The following is a 26,987-nucleotide window of genomic DNA, read 5'->3' as shown; positions in this document are numbered from 1 at the left end:
AAACATCTGTAGAGTACTTAAAGATGCTATTAAATATTATCATTATTCTTTATACAAAAATATTGACAAAGAGCATTATCCATTATTGGTAATTCAAAAATCTTATCAAATAACATCACCCAATGTATTCACGAGATTCTTACCGAAGGAGAGAGTTGCCAATGTGAGAAGCTCGGGCTGAGATCCAGGCCTAACAACGTACTCCGGGGTGTAAGGATCCGTCTGAGTCTCACTCTCCCTGTAGTCTGTCTGGATCTCAATGGTCCGATGGAGCGGGGTCGGGGCTCGCTCTTGAATCACCTGGTCGGTCTGGCCACCCATGCGTGCCAATCTAATCAGGAAATGTGCAGGGAAAAACATATATCAGCGATGAGCCAAAGGCTGGTCCCATTAATAAAATGTATCGGAGAGTCATTAACATTCACACAATATACACTAACATATCCACATTTATAACTGGTGAGTTGGCCCAGTTGGAAAAGCGTCCGTCTCACAACTGAGAGGTTGGGGGTTCAAGCCCCGTCGCATCAGACCAAAAAGACCTTAAAGGATGGGAGTTACTGCTACCCTGTTTGGCATTCACCAATCGTCAATCTGGCACTTTACAATAAATTTTTGCCCCTTATTTCAAACAATAAAATATGGATATGGATATTTCCATATCTGAATCATCATCCCCAATGAATAATTTTGAAGCCATATCATGGAATGTTCATGTGTGGGATTAGAAATTTTTCACATGGAAAATTTCTTTTCTGAAAGACAATAAAGCCTTGACTGCATACAATATCCTGACATACGATATATCATGCACCCGATACCGTCAATTAATTGAAGTTTCACTAAAATACATGTACATGTATTTCAGTGATATTGTCATAATATGATGCAGCCTAACTTACTGTAGGTAATTATGAACTCTGAACTGCAATGGTTTATAAGTAAAATACTCAAATTGATTTTCTCTTACGAGTTGTCCATGACGAATTCCGGTGGCACTTGCTGAAGGAATGGAATGATGGGACGCCTGAAATACTTGTAGCGATTCTGACCTCCGACATCAGCATTGGCATGGTGAACGGTGGGGATCTTCAGGTCCGGAGCATAGTTGAATCTGCAAAAGAATAACACAAGGTTATGAAACTCATCATTTTTTATATCTCTTAATGTATTATTTGTAAACTATATATATCTGTGAACCACTTCGTTCGAATGTATTAAGCACTATGCAGATTTTTTTTTCTAATTTGATACCTTCTTCTACCTTACCAAATTGAGTGAGGTAAAACCGAAAGGGAGAACAAAGTATTTGACTTGGTTCTTTAAATTTTGTTCATATCTTAGAGTTTACAGTTTTTATGTCACACACTTCCTCTAAGGATTATTAATGGGTGCAATACAATTAGTTAAGTATGAAATCATTTCAACTTTAACAATTACCACCACGTCGAATCTATGTTTACTTTCAATAAACTCCCACTTTAAGCAGGAAAGGGGTGCATATCGAATAGGTGTGAAGGTGAAATTAGTTTGATTCTGCACTAACTTTTTGTGTAGGGTTTACAATTATATGTAGATCATCCAAGTTGAATTGTGTACTGAGAACTGATGAAGCTTTTCTTTTGAGGAAATACTTATAAATAACAAATAAATGAATGTATCTAAAAAAAAATTGTCTACATTTCATTTAGTTTTATCCCAAATGGTCTAGTGCAAGTTCATCTACAACTGTTTCAGCTTTTACCATTTCATCTATTTTCCAGTTAGACTATACCCATCTTGGCTAATATCCACTTGGGTCTAACAGCACTTAGTCTATATGATCGGATGGACAGCTCATGAACTGAATTTGACAAAGTGCAAAAATAATAAACAAAGTGGAATATAAATCATCTAAGCATTAGTCTAATGATAATTGCACAAAGTAGGTATTAGACCAATCATAGTTTATACCAAATAGCAATTACCGGTAGACCAAATTGATAGTAGATCAAATGGTTTTAGTCCCTGTGGAACTAGACTATTTGAGAAGTAGATCAAATACTTATACGTGTAGACCTGGGGCCCGTTTCATAAAGGACTTGCAACTGTTGTAACTTTGCCATTATGGCAACTACCATGGTAACCTTGATTTTGATTGGCTGCTGAGCCCTTTTGCCATGATAGTTAATACCATTATGGCAAAGTCACAACAGTTGCAAGTCCTTTGTGAAATGGGCCCCAGGGGTCTATTTCATAAAGATTTGTTATAATAACAAATGTATAAAAAGTTTACGATCAGCCTCTCAAATTAATGAAATCATATCCCATTCACTGCCATGTTCAAGCTTATCCAATATTGCAGATTTGAAAACGAGGCGCTAAAAATACCCCCCCCCCCCAAAAAAAAAAACCCTAATTTTTCCCTGCATCACTCACGTCTTGTATCTGACAAGCGCCTCCTTGGCCTGATCAGCATAGCCTCTCCATTGCCTGGAGACAAATCGAGGTACCGGGTCGGTGGGATCCAGACGTACGTTGAACCTCGGGAAGTGACGTAATGAACTGAACATGGTGTTGAACTGGGGGACACGGCCCTGAAGATAAGATACAAAAAATATCATTTTACTAATAAAGAAAACATGTAATGAAGCTTGAAAGGATGAATGCAACATGACACGATAAGAAAATTTTTATTTATTTATTTTTATTTATTTTTATTTATTTTTTTATTTATTATTTATTTATTTATTATTATTTTTTTTTTTATTATTATTATTATTATTATTTTTATTTTTATTTTTTTTCCGGGAAAGGAGCCCTTAAAGAGAATCCTGTGTGAAACGAGCATTATACAGTTAACCAGATTCATGAAAAAATAAACAATTTACAATAAAATTAACATTCCTGTTTCTCTTTTAATAGTCTACTAAAGCAGATTTGATTCAAAAATAAAACCTACGATTACTAAGAAATAGAACTTTGTTATCATGGTTCTTGCATGAATATTGATTTTATTAAAATATCTTTTTTCTGTTGAAATTATTTTGCTTTTTACTCACACTCCAATAATTGATTAACAAAATTTCCAAATTTTAACCAAATTACGTAAGTCACAATGAACTCCACTAATAAAGATCATAACAGGCAATGATATTCTTATGATTATGGTAAGGTCAAAATATGGTATTATGGTATTTGCCTGCAAAATGACTTTGATTTTTCCCTTCATGCTTTGCTTCTTTGTGAATACCATCCAATGTCTCTTGGCAGAGCCAACCCGGCAGGATTGGGTTGTGTTGAAAGTTAGTCTTCGAGTATATGTTTTGTTTGCCCGAGTTCTTTTTTTCTTCTTAATTTCTTGTTTAATATATATGGTTTGTTTGTTATTTTCAATGAAAAACTTACCACTCTTTCCACAGTTGTATTAGCTTTGAATGTAGCTCTGCCATGGTCCCTCTCACTAGACAATGTGTAAATGGGATCTGTGAAAGAGCAATATATATATATTATAAACATGTTTTTTTCTCCAAATAATTTTTCTCCATCTTTCTTCTCTTACAGAACTTGATCTGTCTGGCCTTTTTCTATTTCTCCACACACTAAATTGGGGGAAGTATAGTACATTCTAGCCAGTTTATACTGACTTTATCTAGATTTAATTCAACACACAAGAAAATATTATTAAAGATAAATGAAAGTAGTTGCACAGTAAACACTGATTTCATGAGAAAGTAAGTAAAACCAGGCTTAAGTGTCACTATATCATCGAGGATCTATATCTGGTACAGTTACATAAACTGAACTTTGTGAAATCTTGAAATCTACGCTAAAAAAGTTCACACTGGAGATCACCAACACAGATAAGCGCATGTGGGACAGTGCATTATTATTGCTTTGAATGTCGGCCCAACGCTTGACCCGAATCCCATGCTTATTAGCCAATTTCTCAGCAATTACACAATTTCTTCCAGAATCCTTTGGCACATGTTTTTTTATACAAACAGACACTTTGCTGGTCATTTCATTGGATTCTGTACGAACTCATTTTGAAGTCGTCACCACCACTGGCATTTATCTTTAAATCTGAAAAGTAGGAGGAAAGCATTAAAATTAGAAATTGACATTTGTGCAAAGGTTTTTGTGGCGTCTCTTAAAAAACACTTTGACACCCAGATCTCTTGTTAATTTTAGAAATCAAAAATTCAATCTGATTTTTATCACAAACATCCGGTCTTGAGCCACACTGCACTATAAGTTTGATAGTAATTGGCAAGCCATAATGATAATGATGATGATGACAATTGGTTGTTTTACCTCCTCCCCAAAATCTTACTAACAAATTGCCAAAATAAAGGGGATGAATAGTCAACAATTTAATACTTCTTTTAACTTAAAAACTTTTGGAGCTTGTTTTCTTTTTTTTTTTTTTTTGGGGGGGGGGGGGTATGTCTCTTGTAAGAGCTAATGTTAGAGACAATATGACCCATTCTACTACTATGCCTGGTCAACCATTTTCGTTCACAAGTACCACAACTAAAAAAAGACACCGCAAGAGGATTTCTGATGTAGACTACATGTTTTCAAAATTTCATTCTCACAACTCATCTGACTAACTTTAGTACTAGCGACTCTGTCTCTCTGACTCTGACTTGTCTGAGTAAAAAGATTCAATTTTCAACTTTCTTTTTTCATTTTCAAGAAACTTGTAGGCTAGTCTACTATAGCAGTGAGTCCAAAGTTCAAACTTCGCGTGTATCCATACTTCGCGGACGGTCATTATCTAAAAAACTAGACAATATTCTTAAAATCTGACATCATCAACGTGAAAAGCGACTTAAAATTACCCTTTGGCGTAATTTTTTTAAGGATGAGTTCAGTATTCATGAAAATATTGACAATAGATCGGCAAATTTGTCGCCGTTAGCGCCCATTCCAAAGAAATCTGATATTCTCAACAAGCATCACGATATCATCATTTGCAAGCAGATATCATCAGAAATGTGAGTTAAATGTGGTAGAATTTTATCGTCAATCTGATATAAATATCTCACTTTTTGAGCTTGAGTTTTTGTTTAAATCTCCTCAAAAACTTCGGTCCGCGAAGTTAGGTCACACTTTTTCAGAACGGTTTTCCAGCACAGCGCGCATTCGTCGATGGGAAGGGAATTTTGATATCGCGATACCGGCGAAACCTATATTGATCTAGGCTAGACTACAGTCCTACTTCATATTATCGTCAATGATTTTATAGTTTACGATCTTGCCGTCAATGTGGTAAATATTTCTTAAATTGGTTTTGTATAAATTGTGAATATTTTGTGAACAAAATTAAGCCTGAATAATATTTTTGAAAAGTCCGCAAAGTTTGGACACCCCAGTCCCCATCATGCCCATCATAATCATATTATCATTATTAGTATTACACTTGTCTTAGGCATCACACAATTGTCAATGAATAATTCATCATAACTATGACACATGGACCACTTAACAAAACAGATCAAATGACAAAGAAATTTCAATCTCTCTTCTCGCTATCTCTCCCCATCCCCTGCCTGCGTAGACCAAAAGCTTCAGTCTCTGTATTTTGGTTGTTCCGCTGAACTACGTTGACTCCACTCACCATACATAGACTGAAGGGGATGGGGCCCCGTACCTACACAGCCAACGTATAGTGAACTAGCGTTTTATAGATCGCGATTTAAAACTGTTTTTTAAGCAAAATTGAAAGTTTCATGGTTTCCATTATCAGGGAAATATATATAACTTAAGTAATTGCATACCTTGGGCCGGAGTTATTGAAAAAAATCCTCTGGATGATTGAGAAATCTGTCATCTAAGACATTTTCACCTGACCTGACGGTTTTTCTTGCAAGTTGCCATCTTGAATGACGTCATTGTCGTTATTAACTTAATGTCTCGAATCGATATATCGCGATTATAACTAGTACTCGTACTAGTATAACTAGTATCGTTTATCTTCGGTTTCGTTCGCATATGGAGCAGATCGTATAATATCGAAAGCAATATCGATATCACATTCGTGATTGTTGACGTTCGTTTGTAAATATTTTATAGTTTGGCTGCCATTTTGACCATTTTTATCGTGTTCAACCCAATTAAACATCGGTAAAGTATATTTTTCATGCCTTTTTCATCTATATCGTTTAAAGTATTTAAATGTTGGAATATCATCAATTAAAAGTTTGTTGTCCTTAGATTGTAAATTCGATGTGTAAAATTACATCAAACTTTGGACTGTGAATTGACAAAAGGGAGGGAATGAGAACACATGCGAGCCCACACGTACACCCTACCGTCGGTAAATGGGGATTACAGTAAAATGTCAGAAATTGTTGAATAAATCCCCAGAAACGACGGTTATTCCTGTCTACTGCCTGCGCAGTCAGCCGCTATTCCACGCACATTCACCATGCCCATGCCTATGCTATGCCACAGGGCGCGGCGCGATAGCAGCTGGCAAATCGCAATTTTTTGGTCGACTTACCATACAAATAATCGTGCGTTCTCGCCTGCTGGATGCGGGGTCGGCGAACCGCTTGGGCTGCAGACATCTTGGAAGTCTACTTTATCAGAATAAAGGTTTGATTTGTCTTTATTTTTTTCTTATAACAAAAAAAATGTGAAGTTATAAAATATCTTCGTAACCAATCGTCAATGCAATGGAGGTGTTCAATCCAGATACGTCAATCACATATCTTGATTACCCGATTGGGAACCATAGTAACGTGCGTACATTGCTTGAAATAGTATTGTTTTCATTATAATATTAGTCATTTAACAAATTATTATTGATATAAATTATATTTAAAATCTTTAATAATTATTTTTACAATTAATGATGGTAAAATTTATATTTTCAATATATATAAACTGAACAAAAGTATTTTTATTAGTCCAACAAATTGGCCATAATATTTACTTCGCGATTGTGACTAATGTACGAACACAATTTCAGTCTAATGTCACCGCAGAACACCATATTTTCACGCATTACGTATAGTAAGAATATACACCATTCTTGTATATGTTTTTCGAAAAGCATTAACAGTGCAAGTGATGTATTACAAGGTAAATATATATATGTTCTATTTCACTTTTTTTCAATTTAGATGATAGTATGTTGTATATGATTAGCAAGGATTGCATGTTTATATAAGATAATATCACTTGAATTTCCAGGTAAAAACGGGCTTAAATGGTTGTTTCTAACGTAAAAAAACATATTGAGTATTGTGATACTTGAGTGTGTTTTCTATTCGGAGCGCCGCGGCGCCACGCATTTGATCAGTTGTCATTCTGAAAAGCTAAAATGCCGTGTTGGGAAATTAACAATGAGTAAACATGCACTAAAAACTGAAGGTAAAGCGAAGTCTTACCATTTGTTCAATCAAACTAAATCTTTGCCAAATCTTTCGATTCGGAATAGACCGGCCGTACATGTATATGCCTACAACTTTCTAAATCGTCACAAACAATCGTCACAAACAAAGTCTCGTCTCATCTCAATGATAAAGAATATACACCTATGTATAATTCATATAGAATTTATAGATGGTCAAACCAAATGTTATGTTGGCCTACGATGACGACAAAATCATAAGTGTATATTTAAAGAGTAAAGATATGTTTTTTAATTTTGGGATTAGTAGAGTCAAAGATGTTTATAATGTGTACATTAAGTGCGTTCCACAAAAAACTTAAGCCTTAGGTTTCATAAATTAAGGCCTATTTCTTATTTAGCATTGGCAAATTGTTTATGATCTATCTCGATCATCAAGTTCTCCCCCCCCCCCCTCTTTTTTGTATAATACCTTTATGGCACATAAAGTTTATGCATTTGATAAATTGATGAAGAATTTTACATTTCAATGCCAAAACCATATGTTGCACATAAAAGCATGGGTCAATATTTATTTCGAGGTATACGAGAGTGAGTGAGAAGAGGATGACTGAATGGATCATTAGCATTTCTGGGGGATTTTTTAAAATATTCTGTTCATTAGAATTGTACATGAGAATGAGGACGGATTCAAACGTCAATATGAATTTCTTCCCAAATTGTTTGTGTTTTTATATAGGTCATAATATCTGCTATGCGCGACGCGGCGAGATTGGGTCTCAGGATTCCACTCATTCTATCAATGTCAGATCCAAAATGCATTTCATGACTGGGATACAGGCTCTCAAAAATGAGTTTCCCTTCTCTGGGACGCACTGTGTTGAGGCTGTTGTCATATACTTTGAAAGGTCATGCTAGTTCACATTTGAAAAGTGTTTTATCTAGCATAATCATTTGCTGTGCCAATTTTGTAATATTGTTAATGCTGGATAATTTTAGTCCGATTTAGCTTATATTGCCCCCTATTGTTTCATTAATGATGACGATTGTTCAGCAACTGTTCCGCATTTCAGGAAATCTAAAATGAGCAAAATTTAGTCTTTTCAATTTGAACTAAAAATATGTGAAATATTATGATCAAAGATGGGAAAAATACATTGGTAAGGCCTGAAACAATTTCCTATCATATTTAAATTTTCATTTAGTGAAAAACAAGAAGTTGCCAAGATTTATCGAAATTATATTCTCAAATTGTCTTTACATAGGGCCTGTTTCGTATGTTATTTATATTCTTAAACCATCTCTTTATTTCGGCTATTAAGTCAGTCATTATGTTATATGATGCAACTGCCAGGGCTCTTATGACCGCAAATGCCCCGTATCGATAATAAATCATATAGAATTCCTCCCACCAATTGACTTGAACCTATTTTTCCGGACATCAAAATCATTTTCTCTCGTACAAGAGCAAACAAGGAATCGTTCCTTAATATCACTCACTTGGAAGCTTATGATACTTTCTCCTTTTATATTGTAAGTTTCATTCAGTTCCATTAAACATTGAGCAATGGAATATTTTCTGCATAACTATTAAAATGTGCTTTTGTGAATTTTCAGTGGTTATAAATGGCTAATGTTTCCCCCTTTTTTGGTTACGAATGATTATCCGCCTGTATGAATTAAAAGTACTAAGATTTTTCCCATTTTCCGTATTAAGAATAGTTATTTGTTTTTATGAACAGTGTTTTTGTTGATTTTCATTGTAACATTTTGCAATGTACCATTACTTGTATGATTTGAACTGAATGAAATAAATATTACTATTACAAAACAAAATCACATTTTCTATAAATAAGGCAAGTAAACCGACGCCATGATTTTAGTGGGTACAGATATCTTGTTTGAATACCCGGCGAAATCAATGGACCATAACTCTCATCAACATTGTTTGAGCCGTCTATTGAATTAGAAATATTGCCACCCAGCAATGTCATTTTTTAAATCACCACGGTAACCAACTTTATACATATTTTTGTGAATTTTTTTTTCTATTGAGTTAAAATGACTCAATGACGGAATTGTATGCTTTTGTGACGTAATTGAATGATCACTGACAATAAAAAAACAGTCAACTTCAATTCAATGCAAACGAAGGTCATAAACGTTTCTATGTCTGTGTGTATTGAAGCATGAGTATAACTCACACTATACTGATATTATTTCGGGCTAACCATAATGATTTCAAATGTGATTGATGTGCCCTGCTTATAGGCGTCATCATTTCAGGGTGAGTAGCATATTTTGATTTCTGTTTTTCGCAACTGATGTGGAAAGTGTCAGCCAGCAAATCGTGTTAATGATAAAGACGGGGGTATACTTTCAATTGATAACATAATTGAAGGGGGCATTTTTGTCAGCAACTGTCAACATTTCATCTTCTTATATACATAACTTTGAAAATACTCCACCCCCCGAAAGTTTTTTTTTTTATGTATAGAGCTGTATTTATCAGGTTGTTTTCGTCGTAAAATTGATTTTAAAAATTCCATCAAATTCACAATCTAAAAAAAAATTATCGATTTCTACAAATGCAAATACTAATAGTCAAAGCTCAGTTTACATAATATCATTCATGGCGTGTAATTGTACAAATTCAGTACGGTGATAAGCGCAGCAAAGCGCATTTTCAAAACTCATGAATTTGAGCGTTTCTAAAGTAATATACACCATGGTGTCTACAAAACAATAATGGGTAATCATGACAATGAATGGAACTTGAATTGTTGTGTTAGTGTTATACCTCGTCTTATCTTTCAAATAATGTATATTTTGGGCTTCTGTCGTTGTCTTTAAAGACAAGGTAGGACGCATTTTATTTGTGTGCAGGTTTGTCATGTTTGTAATGATTTTTGTAAAGTCATGCTGCGTGTGCCGATGTCAATTTTTTTTTTCTATGTGTAGGCCTATCACTTTATTAATATGAACTATTTTATTTAATGCTTGCTTTAATTGAACACTGACGGAGATTGAGTACTCACCTCCATAGTTTCTAAACGTTGTGTACTATGTATGGCGAGGGCGGCGTCAGGGGAGAGGGGTGGGCAGAGGGGCCACCGCCTTATGATATTTCAAGTAATGAAAAAAGAGGATATAGAGTATAAAAACAGAGATCAGCAGGGCCGTGTTAACTTTATAATATAGTCACCCTTGCACACCCCCCCCCCTCCTCCGCCAATCCATCACAATAGGAATTCTAGCGTGGCCGCCTATGGTGTCAGGGGGCGGCGATCCTGGGGTTCGGGGGGGGGGACAAAGTGCCCCCCCCCCCCCACTTTTTGAAGCACTGAAAAGGTGACCTTTTTACGCAAGAAAAATGCCCCCTCATGAACGTGTGCAGTGCCTCTTTCATTGGAAGAGGACCCGTTTTAGGTGTTTCCAAGTGCCCTTTCTCGTATAAGTGCCATTTTTTTCTCCAAAAAAGCCCTCCTCATTGCCGACGTGTTCTGTGTCCTTTTCACCTGAGAAGGACCCGTTTCATGTGTTAGCATGTACCATAATCTTGTATCAGTGTGCCAAAGTTTACCCCAAAATCCCCCTCACGATCGTGTTCTGTGCCCCTTTCACCTGAGAAGAACCCGTTTTATGTCTGAGCAAGTGCCCTCTTGCCATCTTATAGGTGTCTTTTCTCGTATCAGTGCCCCTTTTTACCCAAGAAAAGTGCCCCTCACGAACATGTCCTGTGCCCGTCTCACCTGAGAAGGGCCCGTTTTATGCCGTTAGCAAGTGCCCCGTTGCCTTCTTATAGGTGCCCTTTCTCTTATCAGTGCCCCTTTTTACCTAAGAAAAAGCACACACGGACGTGTTCTGTCCCTTTCACCTGAGAAGGACCTGGTTTATGTGTTGACGAGTGTCCCATTGCCTTCTCGTAGTCGTCTGTTCTTCATATCCTGAAAAAAAACACTCTTTTCGTGCCCGATGAGCGCCCGGTTTCTTTATTTAGCGCCGTTCTGCTTCTTTCTACGAGTGCATATGAAATGAAAAAAACTTGTAAAAATTAACCTACATATGCCCTAAGTTTTATGAGGCATGTCAGTGCGGTAGAGAAGCATATCGAAAACTTGTATGCAGTGTACCGGACATGTAAAAACATAGCAGACGACGTTTGCAGACCTCGCGATCATCGTATGACTAGTGGTGCGGAATGTTCCATTGCGGCTTTATGGGGGAAATAGCATTACAGAGGGATAAAATGTATACACAGATAATGTTTTAGCATTGATTCGCAATATTTTGAGTCAATTTTCATGAATTATCGTTGTTTGAACATTTAAACATCATTATAAAATGAAAGAAATAAGTAAAACTTAATTTTCAGACTTAGCTATGCAGTGGTAAGCTAGGATGCACCCCTCGTATACATAATGGACCCGTCACGAGTGTAGGTTTGCTCTTCGGACATCACTATCACAAAGAAAATCTCCTCTGATTTGATGATAAAAGTGCCCTATTTCCTTATTAACCAATCTCCATGGTTCTTTCATGAGTATTTGCCTTACAATGTGCCCTTTATTATAATCTGGGCGGAAATTCATGATACCACCACCCAGCGATGTGACGACGGATATAATCCACCCGGGTACTATAAAAATGTCCCCCAAACCCATTATCCCAATACATATTCCTGACTATGGATGGTTTTGAGTGATTTTAGTGTAGTAAAGTGCCATATTTCCCACCAACTGAATGTAAAAAAAATTATGGTCATCTGATAGAAGAAGTTGTTACCATTCATTTCAGGGGGGCGGAAATTCTATCTGAATCAACGCTTGTCCTTGATACACATTTGTTTGTGAAAAAAGGGTATAATGCAAGGGAATTCTGCGTGTTATAAGGGTGCGCGCGTGCAGCGAGGACCTTCTGTCCGCTAGTTTTCCATATGCATTTGTTTTAAGAGTTATCATGGCCGTATGCAGCGGGGGGGGGGGGCAGATACCCCCCTCCCCGAAATTTTGAAAACACACATATTTTTTTTACTGTATAGATTTTCACAAAATTCACCAAAAATATGCACAAAATCCAACAATTTCACTTTACAAAAATTCAAAAGTGCCTCAATGATAAGCTCGCTACTTCACTCCCTCGCTTTCGATTCCCCCCCCCCAAATGTTTATGCATGCTGCCCCCCCCCCCTCTCCCCAGCGAAAAATTTCTGCATACGGCCATGTTTAAGATAGTACCCTTTTCGAAAGAATAGGTGCCGTTTTTTCACTGTGCCCCAACACTTTCAATTTCGCTCCGCCGCCTCTGCAAGGTGTATTTTGTGGACTCGTCTGATCTTATCATGATTATGGCGACTCTAGTTTAAATGAAGTACATTGTGTTTTAAAATCCCTATTTTTTAGGGGAAGTGTAGGCATGGTGCATGAGAACGCATGATGATCGGTTCAATCACTTTATTTCCGCCCTTTCACACGGTAAAAAGAAAGTAATTTGAATGATGATTCCAGTGGAAAATAAGGCTAATGACGAATATTTAGCACGTATGAAACAAAACTAGAATCACGAACGCTAATCACATATTCAAATTCTACTCCGGAGGTGAATTCCAGTTAAGTTTCACTCAAATTACGGTACAAATTTTCCGTGTGAAAGGTCTGATGATTCTAAAAACGAATTGCAATCATCATTACAATGATGATTCAAGATTCACGTGTGAAAAGGCCCTTTTGGTTGTTAATTTGTGTTTGCATTGCTTATTTTGCCCATTTTTTCTGACTTTCTCACTTGCAGATCATTCCGTCCAATTTGAAAGTCAATAGGCCTATTTTCACAATCGTCGCAGCTTCGACAGAACTTTGGAGGTCACGTGAAAGAAGATGGACGTCCGGTACAAAGAAAAGCTCCAGCAGAATGCAGACATCATCGCTGAGGAGATCGATGCCGAACAAGTATGCCTTTACCTCAACGGAACCGTCCTGACGTCATTCGAAGTCGACAAGATCTACGCCGTCAAATCCCGCCAGGAGCGCGCACGACGTCTTCTCAACCTCATCATGACCAAAGACACCATGGCATATCAGCATTTCCGGTACGCGCTCCGCGAGCGATATGCGCACATCGTCCGCAAGCTGGACGATACCGCCGTGTGCGCGTCGGACAAAGAGAACGGGGAGTTTGAACGGAACCGCGTCCTGAAGCGCCGAGATTCGCTCATTCTGAACATCCAGACTGAAGATCTTGTGGATTACATGAAGCAAGAGGGCACCCTAACCAGCAATGACTGTAACAGAATAAGGGCAGGTGCTAGTAAAGAGGACAAGGCAAGGATTATGGTGGATTCATTATCGGACAAAGGACCACAAGCCTACAAGACATTGTCCCTGGCTATCAGAGCTAGGCAGCCTCAACTCGCTAAGATATTTGAGAAAACAGACTGAAGCATTTAAAGTTGCAACATATTTTATGACACATTCCAGAGCCATCTCCTCATAAATTCAGACAACTTGACCTGCAACGAAGACGTTATGTTCCTTTAATCCTGGGGTCCGTTTCATAAAGCTGTTCGTAAGTTAAGAGCGACTTTAAGAACGACTGGTGATCCTTTCTTACGCGCTAAACCATCGCCAATGAACATTTTGGTATATACTCTACCACAAGAAAGGATCACCAGTCGTTCTTAAAGTCGCTCTTAACTTACGAACAGCTTTATGAAACACCCACCTGGACCTACTACTCTGAGGTCCATGCTTTAATCCAAATTATGCCAGACGAAAAGGTAACTACTACTTTCCTGTACAAAAAAAAACGACCTATCATTGTTATAATTATATTCGTTGTTGTTATGGTAAGTTAAAGTTGAAATATAATAGTTTATGTTTACCAAAGATGCCGGCTGAATAAATTTCGAAACCTGTATTTCGAAATACAGCCAACCTATTGGACTTGTGACAATATGCTGCTTATAGACACTGCAATAACCGTTAGTTGAGGTGTATACATCTCCGTTAATTTACAGTCTTTACCTGCATGTTTACTGCCATAGTTAATCAACTATTAAAGTAGACTGGCGGAGACACAAAATAAAATTGAACACACTATAATTATATATTAGTTGTAAATGGTTGCAATCAATTTTAGCATTTTAATACATGTTGCTTAAAATACAAATTCCATAGTACTTCGTAATGCCATTCACAAAGCAATCGTAGTATCAGTTATGTGTCTAAATGTGTAATTTATAGTATGCTTGCACGGAATTGATAAAGCTACACACCCGTATCGGGCAAAGTTGATTAAGTGACTTTTAGGTGCATAACATTTGACAATTCACACAACTACCCAAAACGAGGTTATAATGATGAGTGTATCGATTAATATTGAAATAGTTTGTTTGAAATTTGGAACATTCCCAAATGGCAAAGTAAATGAATGCGTTTATGTTGTATATTATCTTTTTAAAGCCATACTTACAATCACGTACACAATTTAGAAATGAACTATTAGCGAATGCCTAAATGTGCATGACGTGATATAATTTTGAAAACCTTTGATACCCTAAAATTTACACGTTACGCGTCTCACTTTACGAGACTTTTCAAAATCAGCGAACCCAAGTTCACTAATGTGATGTCACTTGATTCAATTATGACGTCATAAAGAAACGAGACTGTTCAAAATCAGGGAACACAAGTTCACTAATCATTTATTGTGACGTCACTTGATTCAAGTATGACGTCATAATGACAGGGCGAGCCTCGGCGATCTATACGCGCATGCCAATGCCGTCATCGCCTTACGTGCGCCGACTGTGACCTTTCAATTTGCCCTACTTCAGGCTGAATGTCAACAAACGGGCAATGCATTCTGGGATTTGTTTTCAATATGGCTTTACGTTCTCCTTTTAGTGTAGAGAGCGATTAATTTGAAGAGGTACTCAAAAACTATTCAGTATACAAGTAACGAATGTTTATAAGTGCAATGTACAGAATACTTCATGCGGTGAAAGACGAAATTATCCATTCGACGAGGCGATGAATGGATCCAAAATTGCAAGGATGATGACAACATTAAAAAATGGGCTGAATGATCGACATCAAACAACCAATCATATGACAAGTATCTTTACAGGTGTCATATAATTCATACTATTATCCGAAACTTTTCAGATTAATTAAGAATAAGATGTTTATAAATTCATATCAGCACAAGTTTGGTATGATAATTTGGTTTAAAGTCAAGTTACATTTGTCATTCCGCCTCGGCATTCGCGCATACAGAATGTCTCCAAAACGGCAAAGTTGATAAGTGAATGTTAGAGTATTTATTTGAAGATGAGTTTGATACATGTGAAATAAAAAAGAGCTGCTACACAGAGACATTCTTAAACATTCCATTGTTGTAGATATGAAGATTTATATAGGGATATCTCTAATTCATGATGACATGTATAACTTATTTTAATGATATATATTGCTATTAATGTATGAATATTTTTTCTACGCAATGATCGCTATTACGAAATATTCCATATTTCAACTATTTTCCTTTTTTAAAGAGTTTGTCCCAACACTTACATATATTTCAAAACCATGATTCATATGCAACAATTCCACCCATTAATCATATTTTGTTTATATTTTCTGATATTTTTGCTTCAATTGACATTAGATTTTAAGTTGCCGTCCTGTGTGATGCAATTTTTACACGTTTGATATTTAGACTAAAGTGTAAATGTGCGAAAAATAGGGCTAAAGTATAGCTAAATAAATAATACAAAAGTAGAAAAAAAATATATATACAAATGGCCAATCGCTTCGTATCTTTTCACAAAATAAGTCAATATCATGGAAAGAGAGAGAGAGGGGAGGTAAGAGCATGGAGAGAAAGGGGGTGGGGTCGGGTGAGAAAGGGGAGAGAGAAAATATAGCGGATGGTGATTAAGTGCTAGAGAATGAGATCGTAGGGGGCACGGAGCATTACCCCCCCCCCCTCAAAATACTCTGGCGCTTCCCCTAAATATAACAAATAGTTATAATGCCTAACAATGGCAGAGATTGAGGGATAATTTTTATAAATCAACATTGTCGTCTCAGTTCCTTCTCTCTCCTTCCCTCGTTTCTCAATATATTCTTCTCCCTAGCTTCCTCTCTTTTTGTAGTCGATCCATCATACAATAATGAATGATGAGTCATATTTTCTTCTTATCATTCCCAGACACTCGCATTCTCGTCCATGCAGCTGATATCTCCCCATGAACATTATCTATTTAAAAAGAGGGGGTTCTAATTGTGTCTAAATTCACTCTGCTAATTTCAAAGTTTCTTTTGTATGACAAAAAATAAATGTTATGTTTTCTTATGCTCCTCAAACTCGTTTTTTTAGATGGTGCATGTTTTCCCCCATCCTCTCTGTCTTCCTGCCTTTCCCCCTCCCCCTCTCCACCCCCTCCTCTGTATGTCTATATGTATGCCCCCCCCCTCTCTCTCTCTATCCCACGGTCCACCAATGCTTTATTTGCCTATGCAACCTCCATCTCCGATCTTGACCCTTTAGGATCCAAGCCCACATCCCTGCATGGATGATATAATTTTCGACAATTCGCTATAATCGGTTAGCATACATATAAACGTACATTACTATACCCAAACTGTATCCGTCTCTTCCAGCTCCTCCTCTTTTACCTCTCTCCGAACGCTCATATTTTTCATTACAAATAAATTATATTTATGATATTCCTGTTGCTACCCTCTGACTGAATCATAAGTAGGTCACTTTGCCTGAGGTTGAATGAACAAAAAGAAAATTCATGGATGGAATTCATTTATTCTTTGTTATTCTTCTCATGTTTCATTTTATTTGTTTCTTTCTCATCTTCATTTTTCCTTGAAGGACTTTAATTTTTTCGCCGTCGCCTCTCATTGCATTCGCTTAAAGTCCCTTTATAATCTGTGTATCACCATTTTATTTCACAATTTGTTCTTTATTTTTCTTGAATAATAGTCATCCTTGAAATGGATAAACGTCCTTTATCTACTTTTATTTCGCAATTCCCAACTTACATTTGACCTTGTCTGTGGACTTTGCATGGACGGATAAAGTAATGTAATTTTTCACTCTATACTAATTTCACTTTACTTTTTGGAAAAAATAATTTTCTTGTTATATAGACACGTATTTTAATTTCACTTTCATGTACATGTATTAACCTCTTGCAAATCTTCTTTAAAAAACACGAGGGTTAAATTGGTTGTGTAGGATAAAATAGAAAACAGTGTTAGGGAACAATATCGAGTTATTATTATTATTTTTTAATGAGGAAGATTCTGAGCTTGAAGTGGTTGTAAAAAAACTTATCATTCCAAACAAAAATTATCTATTATCAAATCTGTTGGTGAAAGATTGCCATCTTAAACAAATTACTTTAAAAATGGCAGCCCGGGTGAAAACACATTAAAAAATCAAATTAACTTATACGTTTATCATGTTTTAAAGCAGAATTTGTCGTTTTCTTAACTCTTTTTAAGAGTTAACTTTCAACTACGCTGAATTAAATCTGGTGGCCTTTTGGGATAATGACAATAATACCTACGTTGTAGTTAATCTAGATTCCCATATCAGTGGTACTATTGATAATGTTGTTTGTTACTTAATAACTATAGTTTATCATATTTTGACGTAAGGACATGAAGGGAGATAACTAATTATTACGATTGTTTAATTTTATTGATAAGAATGTATTATACAAATTTAGCGTTTCAAGAAAAAAAAGTTGGGGAATAACCGCCCTTTTTTGTTTGGTTGTTTTTATTTTCTTTTGGAGTTTGAGTTTTTGGAGGTGGTATGCTTGAAAATAATTTATACTTTTAGATTGGCAAATGTGCGAATATCAAGGAAATATCACTTTTTCGTGTTAAAAATGTGAGATAATAGCTCTGCAGTAATTAAACAAATTGTACAATTCTTTATAGTAAAGCCCCCCCCCCCCCCCCACCAGCCCACTCCCGACACACGGGAAAAAAGATGACACAAAATCGAAATGAACGTATGAAAGAGAGAAAGAGTGGAGGAGGAATGCCACGTGTAATGAGATAAGGATAACGCTATCATGGCAAAGGAACTGGGAAGGAGAGAGATGGAGAGAAAGAGAGAGAGAACGAAAGAGACCGAAACATAATTGGTGAGAGAGCGAAAGAGAAATCGAGGACAACATCAATGCAGTATACTAGTATTCCAACTGAACGTACAATCATTGTATGATACCGGTATATATATATGCATATCTAGTATTGCCCCCCCCCCCCTCTCTATTTTCTTTATGGCCCTTGCTACGCCACAGTTCAGTGACGTCACTCGGAGCCCCTGTGAAAACGATCGCCTCGCGCGCCCACCAACCTAATTTGCATATCAAGGCCAGTCTCGATTCTGATTGGCCGTTCATCTTTATTGCAGAGCCTTGTGACGTCACGCTTGTGACTGGTAAGCATTATGGGATGTCAGTTGACTGAATAAAGCGGGGGCGAGGGGAGGCCGTTTGCAGAGATAATGATTGATAAAGAAAAAAATTGTATCCTCTTCTCTCTTACAAATCTCTCATCTAGTTATCTACAACAATGGTGGTTCAGTGGATAAAATAATCGCATAATACGCCAAAATTCAGATTTAATTTTTTATCTCTTCATCCTTCGCTATATCTCAGAGAAGAATAATGCTTATTTTAACAATAGGCCCTTGATGAACTATTTCTTCTTCAATGGAAAAACTAAATATTTATTTACGAAGAAGGAACAAAGAAAAAAAGTATTTAACTTCATAACCAATATTGTAGTTCATTAATTTTGTTCTTAACTCTGGAAACTTGTTTGGTATTGCGCCCGATCAGGGATTCTGCAAGTATAATTATACATGTGTTTTAAATTAATTTTTCGATTGATGTAATTGTGTTAGATATCGAATCATATATGAAATAAAAGGAAAATAAAAATATCTACTCACTTTTTTGGGGGTTTCTTGAGAAATACATATATGTGGTCGATGAAAAATCTCATAATTTCAAAACACCACCACCACCATCACCATCGTCATTGCGATCATCATCATCTTCGTCGTCATCATCATAATCATAAACATAGGCCTCATCAGGTTTTTTTTTTTTTTTTTACCTAGAGGGTAAAAATACCCAAAATTGTCAGTGACACAGTATTAGCCAGTGCCCGTGTCTCCCCCTTTTGAGAGCCATACTCAAAATGTGTAATGTACCGTTTTACTCAAGTGTGCCCCCCCCCCCTTAAAAGTGAGGACCTTTTTTTTTTTGCTTATCAAATTTCATCGGGAAAATGTGCCCCCCTTTGGAAAATGCTGGATCCGCCCCTGGTATTAGCAATAGATCGACAATTTGCGTGCAGATGGGCGGCTTTGGGCCGTGGAGCCCGAACATTTTCACGACCACTAAGAGGGCGGTGGGGGGGGGGGGCGACAGAAAAAAAAGGGGGTGAAGTATGATATTATTTTCTGAATAATCATGTAAAATCAATCACAATTATAATAAGGTCAAAATTTTTGTTCCTTTGCTTCGCTCGCTCGAAGCTTTATATAATAGAAATTTTGCCCAATATGCCATGTCTGGCCCTTTGTTTTTGGTAATTGTAATTACGCTACTGACATCACCAAAACATCTGGGAAATAATAAGCATTGAACTTTCGGCACCAGCAAACAATATTCTTGTGATATATTAGGCTGAACAATTTTATCATCATTCTCTACAGAAGAAAGTGAAATATTTTGTGACTTTTTAATTGATTTTTTTTGTTATGTGGATGTTAAACAAGATATTTTACCCTTAATGAATCATGATTATTATAAGTAATATGGAAACTTGCATTTTCTTCTTAGAATCCGTTGTAAAATACAAAATGAAAATTTAAATTCTTAGAGAAGAAAACAACCCTGAAGTAATTAGGGTAGACTTCTACTCTGGTCAGTGATCACTGTCGATCTGCAATAATTTCAATCCTTGAAGTTTGGAGTGGATATTGTTACTTAGCTCCAAAATGTTTTAACTTTCGGAAAATAAAGGGTTGATTTTCATCAGAATGGAATTGAAAGAAAAAGAAACATGATGCATGATCTAAAAAGTTATTATTAAAAAGCTGTCTATTTCAAACTAATTTCTGCCCTTTTAAAGATAATCTTTGTGTTTTGTTTGTTCGGGTTTTTTTATGTTGTTTTCACTCATTTTGGTCATATGTATATAGTATAACGTGTTTTTATTACATAATAAAACGCATTTATATAAAACTAAAATGAAATCGGAATCGAAAATTGCTGCTTATCAGAGCAGCAATTTTATACAATAAAGACAATAACAAACAAGAAAGCTAAGTTGAATATTTTCTGCTTTTCACGCACTATAAGCCCTTTGGAGTCACAATTTTGAAAGGTTTTTCGTTTGATAGTGCATCTGAAAGTTACATTAAATGTATAGCGCATGCACTACATTACCAGTTCAATGCGCTTTACAATATATTTGCAAAAGATAAACCCTAATTCATCCATTATGATTGATATATAATATGTCTGAATGCAAATAAGGCAAAAAAAATTATTCGAGTCTTCGACAGAAACAAGACAACAACCTTATAAGCACCCCCCCCCCGAACAAAAAGATAAATAAAATAAAGTGAATGAAAATGGCTGATTATTATGCATCAAACTCGTATGGGTTGAGTATATTAGTTTTCACAATTTCCAAACATATTAGAAACATATTAGGCTTCACACAGCAGTTGCGTATGGTACCCTTGTGATAATTGTTTGAGAAAAATGAATATCTTATTACTTGTCTTTATCGCCAAGCAATTAATGATCCCTTTGATTTCCAAACATATTAGTTTAGAACTTTAAGAATTAACTTATGAGTATATCGAGTTTAAGTATATGTAAAACTCCGAACAGACCATTCAAAGAGGGCGATTATTCCGCACTGTTATCATATAAATTCTGACACGATGATAAAGAAGATGCCACTCGTTTTGAGAGTGAGTATATAACGAGAAAAATATATATATAAGAAAGGGAAAGGGGATAAAGAAATAGAGAGACAAAAAAACCCACTAAAAGTTTTTGTTTTTGAAAGGCATGCAAATCTAACGCACCCCGCCCCTGAGAACACTCCTTTTCCACATCCCTACTCCCCCACACAACATAATCACACGTCTCCCCTCCACTCCCGCCTAATTTGCATACAACCATTTTTAGGAGGAGCGTTCACACTGCGCGACGTATGATTCCCCCACACCGCACACAAATAAAGCTTCAGTCAAGGGAGGTGAATATTTCCCCTTATCTTTCCTCCCACTCCCAGATCCGGAATTTCCATATTTATTCAATTATCATAACAAATAAGCTGCAACAAATGCAATGGGACTTGATGGTTATGGAAACACACCATCAGTGTTCAAACGGATGCCAGATATTATATTCCATGTAGCCGGCACGCACGCACACGATGCGGTGTTCGTAAGCAAATGTAATGGGCAAGTCCATAGCAAATAAAAAGGGGTGAAAGAACGCGCGCGTATCCGGATATCCGACAATGTGGGAGAACACAACGCACACCCTCATCGAGAGATATCGAATTTTGGCTTTTCTTTAACTGGATTGAAACACTGGGAACATATCCGGGGCAAAACATCGTCGATAAGTACAAGGCATATTTCATCCTGAAATTTACAATAAAAATGATAATAAAGAATAATCAAAGAAGACATAAAGAAAATAAGCTGGGGAAGATTGATGGAAAATGCTGCAACTCCTAATTTCTTCGACGAGGTTCTATATGCTGGATAGTGATCCAATATCTTTATTTTTTCCATTTTTACTCGTTGTTCTTAAAAAGTTTTCTTCACCCCCTATATTGATATTGGATCAACCCCTTAGAACATTCTTTTAAAGAAAACTTTGATGAAATAATAAAGCAGCTGAGTGGGAGAAGGGAATAACATCTGAATTAAAGACACAAGACGTATATCACATCTTATTGAATATCATTCTTTCATTCAATAATCTTTCATCCTTTGTATCTGTTTGCACCTGCATGAAATTTTAAAAAAGAGAAAGATTTTGACAATTTAAAACTTTACTCTGCGATTTATCTGCAAGTCACTGTACTGAAAGGGTTCGCATTTTGTAGTACTGTTGTTTTGTTTTGGTTTGTTTTATCATATTCAGGCTTTATACATCATCATCATCGTCTTCATTATCAACTTCTTCCTCCTCCTTCTTTTATCCACTTCGTATCATCATCACAATTATCATCACTATTATTATTATTATTATTATTACTTATTATTTGTACTGCGCTTTTCCCATTAGGCCCAAAGCGCTTACAATGAATTAATTAAATGTAATATTTTAAAAACTACAAAGTACGAAAGAGATGAGTTTTTAATGACTTTTTGAAAATTGCTAATGTTGGAGACTGTCTAATTATTGGTGGCAGGTCGTTCCAGGATTTTGAAGCCGACACTGTAAAAGTTCTGTCACCAGCTAATGTACGAGTTAATGAATATGTGAGGCGAAGGTGATCACTGGCCGACCTAAGTGCTCTAGTTGGTGTATACAGATTCAAGCAGTTACTTAAATACTGTGGAGCCTGTTTATTCAGTGTTTTGTAGACAATCAAGAGTAATTTGAACGTAATTCTCTGTTTAAAAGGAAGCCAGTGAAGAGAATTAAAGAGTGGTTGGGAAGGATGATCTCGGGAAACCTGTAAAATTAATCGTGCTGCCCAATTTTGTAGTCGTTGAATACGAATTAATTGATTAGAGGGAATTGTAGAAAGGAGCCCATTGCAATAATCAATACGAGACAGAACCAATGAACGAACAGCATTGTGACAGGCAGACTGGTCAATGAACCTTCTGATTCTAGAAATGTTCCTTAAATAAAAAGTGACTGTGCTACAGATATGAGAGATATGGTACGACATTGACATGCGGGAATCAAATATGACACCAAGGTTTCTTATTTTTTCTGATGGTCTAAAAAGTGTACCATCAACATCAAGTTGAACATTTGGAAGATTGCGCAAGTTATAAGTAGAGGCCGCAACAAAAAATTCAGTTTTTTTTTGTCATTTAATTTTAGCTTATTCACTATCATCCACTGTCTTATATCTGATATACAATTCTGGAGTTTAACCAGTGCATTATTGAGAGCTCCAGGAGTCATCCTCATATTTATAATTCTTTTACCTACAGGGCAAAACTACTTAATGGTCAATGAGACAAAAGCAAATGAACGAAGTAACCTAGTTGATAAAAAGAGTGTCTTTATCCTGTATTCATTTTTAGAATTGAAAATGTAAAGATTTGCAAACTGAATTCTATAGGCGAGAGCGTCCCAGTCCCAGGGCCCTGGCAACGATTTTTTAAGTGGGGTGCTGATGTGAATTCGAAACGAAGAAAGAAAAAAGATTTTCGCTACGAATTGGAACTCAATTTGGTGCCGAGGCATTACAAAATGGGAGTCTAATTGGTCCCGTCAAATTTGAAAAGAAAAAAAAAAGGGGGGGGGGTCACAAAATCCTTTTTCAATTTTTCATTTTTTTTCACATCTTCCAGAAAACCTGAGGTGCTGTTTATGGAGAGTGATACACGCAGCACCCCCAAGAAAATATTTTGGGGTGAAGCATACGGCAATGAGAACTTTCAAACGAAACTCAAGTAAAATGAAGATGTGTTTCAGCATGTCCATGCTATATTATTGTTATTACACAACAATTTGTCTGATTTTAGTAAAGCAAATCCACACTATTAACTGGTTGAAGGGAGAAAAACGCCCTTCAATTTGCCCATTACACATTATTACATTGGACTGATTAACTCGTGTATGGAGTAAAGTTATTAACAAAGAATTTGAGCATTTTACTTATTACAAATAATCAAAGAATTAATCCTAGAAGTTAATCCCAACTTTTTTTTTTTTGGGGGGGGGGCAAGATAACTTCTAACCACCATCATGTATATCTGCCTGCTGCAAAAACCATGTATACTATCTGTTCATTCATTTCTATGTCTTATTGATTTACTTATTTTATTTGATGATTTATCAATGATTAACACATTGGGTATCTATTTATTCATCTACTTTTTATTCATCTCTTTATTAATTTGTATGAAAAATTAATGTCGACTATAGCATAACAAGCTTAAAGTTCAATGTACAAACAATTCAGCATATTCAATGAATTTACATTGCTCTTACTGCTACATAAGTTGACATTATTTTTAGAAAATTCTAAGCTTTTGAACACTCACACTAAGAGCGAGAAAGAAGAATTTAGATAAACAAACCGCTCAAAATTGCGACTTTTCTTCTCTTTATTTACTTTATTATTTTTATTCTATCTTTAAATTGGGGGGTCGCCGCCCTGACTAAATGAATAACTTACAGGGATTTTTAGTCTTCATTCATTTATGATCTATATACTGTCATCAGACTAGACGAGTGCTATATACTGTATATAATGTTTAGATGTTTGAGTTAATACCAATCGGTGAATATTGTTTTCTGAAGCATCAAAAATGGGAAAGTTTTCAAATCATATATCGTTCCTAAATATACGCCCCTGTCGAATCCATGTGTGCTGATTGACAACGAAAACTATATTAAAAACCCAATGCAAATCCATTTGAAATTAAAAAAAGGTTTTCGTATCTGGATATGATGTAGCATGAGAGAGAAAGAAAGAGAAACTTGGAGAAGGAGAGGGAGATGGTGACGATGTTGATGATGATCATGATGATGATGATGATGATGATGAGAAGAAGAAGAAGCGAAAAAGAGAATAAGGGTACGGTCCGGGGAGAAAGGAGGGAGTACTTGCATACAGTTTCAAGACCAAGACAAAAAAAAATAAAAAGAGTGGGAAGGAAACAAGTAGGGTGAATCATGATATTGACATTTTCTGAATAGAATAATGATATTGTATTAAAAAGTGAAAACGAATATTTGCTTCAGCTTTCTCACAGCTTTCACGATATTTGGTTTATTTATTAATTTATTTATCTTTTTTATTCCTTTATTTATATATTTATTCATTTATCTTTTTAATTGATTAATTAAGCAATCAATTAATTCATTTATTATTTATTTATTTTTCCTCATTACACCGCTGGAGAGGAGAGAGTGGCACGAGCGGTACCAATCCATTTTGTAGGGCGCAAAATAATTTTAATTGACGGTGGCTTTTCTTAAAAAAAAACAAAGGGTAATATGGACTTATATAGCCAATTTGGATCTTTCTTTTTCGTACATGTTTTCCTCTTTTTCTACCCCCCCCCCCCAAAAAAAAAAATGAATACAATCCCCTCTTACCCCTCCCTTTTCTCATTTTTCTCACTACCTAAAAAAAATCGAAGGGACGAGTGCCAATGCATGCTTCCTCCAGAAAGATGAAAACCCGGGGGGGGGGGGGCATAATTTTGTACACATTATCTTGATGAATAAACAGTGTTCAGAATACCCATCGTTTTATTTTGGTTTATGTCTTTTTGCAATCTCTCCAAAAAAATTGCTGGTATTAACTCCTTGGCCAAGTCAATCACGCATCTGAAATGTGCATTGCTTTAAAAGTAAAAATAATAGGAAAAAAATAAAAATAAAAACAAAGATTTGATGATGCTTTTTGGATGGTATATAGTGACTTCCTAAATTTTTCAATGGCCAAATGTGACTCAACAATATCCAATCTAACAGCTGATAGTAATAATGATAGTAGTAATATATATTTAATAACAAGCATAATTTATCATTATAGCCTTATTAGATAGCACAGTCGTAGTTTCTGCGCCCTATTGTACTTTATGCTATCACGAAACATTTTATTTCAAGAAGTTAGGATTAGCATTCTTTTCTACAATCTTCGGACTGTGTAGGCATAAATATACGTTGTAAAATGGGGTCAGAACTTCTTTAATTGTTCCTACCACATTTTTTCCCCTGTAAACTCCGGTATAAACTGTTTGCGTGTTTGTTCCGGCATTGCTCGATTCTCGTCATTATCATTATGTTTACTTATTGTTGTTTATGGAAATATTGAAAATAACCTTTGACCTTTAGAAGCAGATTGTACGTGATGAAACATTTCAATTGGCACAGGGAAAGGGCAAACTAGATTAGGTATTACTTTAAAATCATCATGAGCACCGATCTCAGCTAGGATACCATTTTCTTACAAATATGTTTTGGCCTATAAATATTGTAGTGTTAAAATCCAAACCACTCTTTGGGGGTTGACATCGGGCTTTTTGTAACTATTTTTCTCCATCAACGTTTATCCTTTCTAAGAAAATTAATGAAGTATCTCTTTTCTCATATTTTCCTCTTTAGGGAAGGGTATAGGGGCAACTAATAAAAAAAAAACCTCCAGCCTAATATGTAAAGTTATAAAAATAAAAGAAAAGTAATTGTCTACAAGGAAAATTACTTTTTATATTTTTGCATCAGCAAATTCCTATTTCTTCCAGTGAAAATTTATTTTGCCATGACAACTCTCATACTTGATGAGCATGTGTGCGCACTGTGCGAGAGGGTGTGTGTGTGTGTGTTCGAGAAACCGAATGCGATTCGGTTACTAGTAGT

General features: G+C 35.9%; 2 protein-coding genes across 6 annotated transcripts in view; one reads left to right on the top strand and one right to left on the bottom strand.

The window, feature by feature from the left end:
- Positions 1 to 6,766, bottom strand: part of LOC129266254 (cilia- and flagella-associated protein 91-like) — a 33,132-nt gene extending 26,366 nt beyond the window's left edge. For 2 of the 4 annotated variants that reach the window (XM_064103716.1, XM_064103713.1), the window contains exons 1-5: positions 6,491 to 6,750; positions 3,388 to 3,464; positions 2,419 to 2,576; positions 971 to 1,114; positions 144 to 331 (exon numbers count right to left, since the gene is read on the bottom strand). In XM_064103716.1, coding sequence (XP_063959786.1) covers positions 144 to 331; positions 971 to 1,114; positions 2,419 to 2,576; positions 3,388 to 3,464; positions 6,491 to 6,557 — 634 coding nt within the window. In that variant the 5' untranslated portion in view covers positions 6,558 to 6,750. Of the gene's footprint in view, positions 1 to 143; positions 332 to 970; positions 1,115 to 2,418; positions 2,577 to 3,387; positions 3,465 to 6,490 lie in introns of all 4 variants that reach the window. The other 2 variants (XM_064103717.1, XM_064103714.1) reach the window with 2 other exon arrangements.
- A 171-nt stretch (positions 6,767 to 6,937) lies between these two features.
- On the top strand, positions 6,938 to 16,136 carry LOC129266738 (uncharacterized). 2 transcript variants are annotated; one of them, XM_054904554.2, is made up of 2 exons: positions 6,938 to 7,074; positions 13,136 to 16,136. In XM_054904554.2, the coding sequence occupies exon 2, from the start codon at positions 13,222 to 13,224 to the stop codon at positions 13,780 to 13,782; it is 561 nt and encodes a 186-aa protein (XP_054760529.1). In that variant the 5' UTR covers positions 6,938 to 7,074; positions 13,136 to 13,221; the 3' UTR covers positions 13,783 to 16,136. The 2 variants fall into 2 exon arrangements, with proteins under 2 accessions (XP_054760529.1, XP_063959782.1); XM_064103712.1 differs by lacking the exon at positions 6,938 to 7,074 and adding an exon at positions 9,611 to 9,632.
- Positions 16,137 to 26,987: the final 10,851 nt, after the last annotated feature.

Source organism: Lytechinus pictus, chromosome 8, assembly GCF_037042905.1.
Source record: "Lytechinus pictus isolate F3 Inbred chromosome 8, Lp3.0, whole genome shotgun sequence".
NCBI classification, from domain to species: Eukaryota; Metazoa; Echinodermata; class Echinoidea; order Temnopleuroida; family Toxopneustidae; genus Lytechinus; species Lytechinus pictus.
Note: the sequence above shows the minus strand (reverse complement) of the source record. Positions and strands in the feature narration are given on the sequence as shown.

Coding starts and splice junctions, on each gene's coding strand:
- LOC129266738 (XM_054904554.2), top strand. CDS start 13,222: ATGGACGTCCGGTACAAAGAAAAGCTCCAGCAGAATGCAGACATCATC.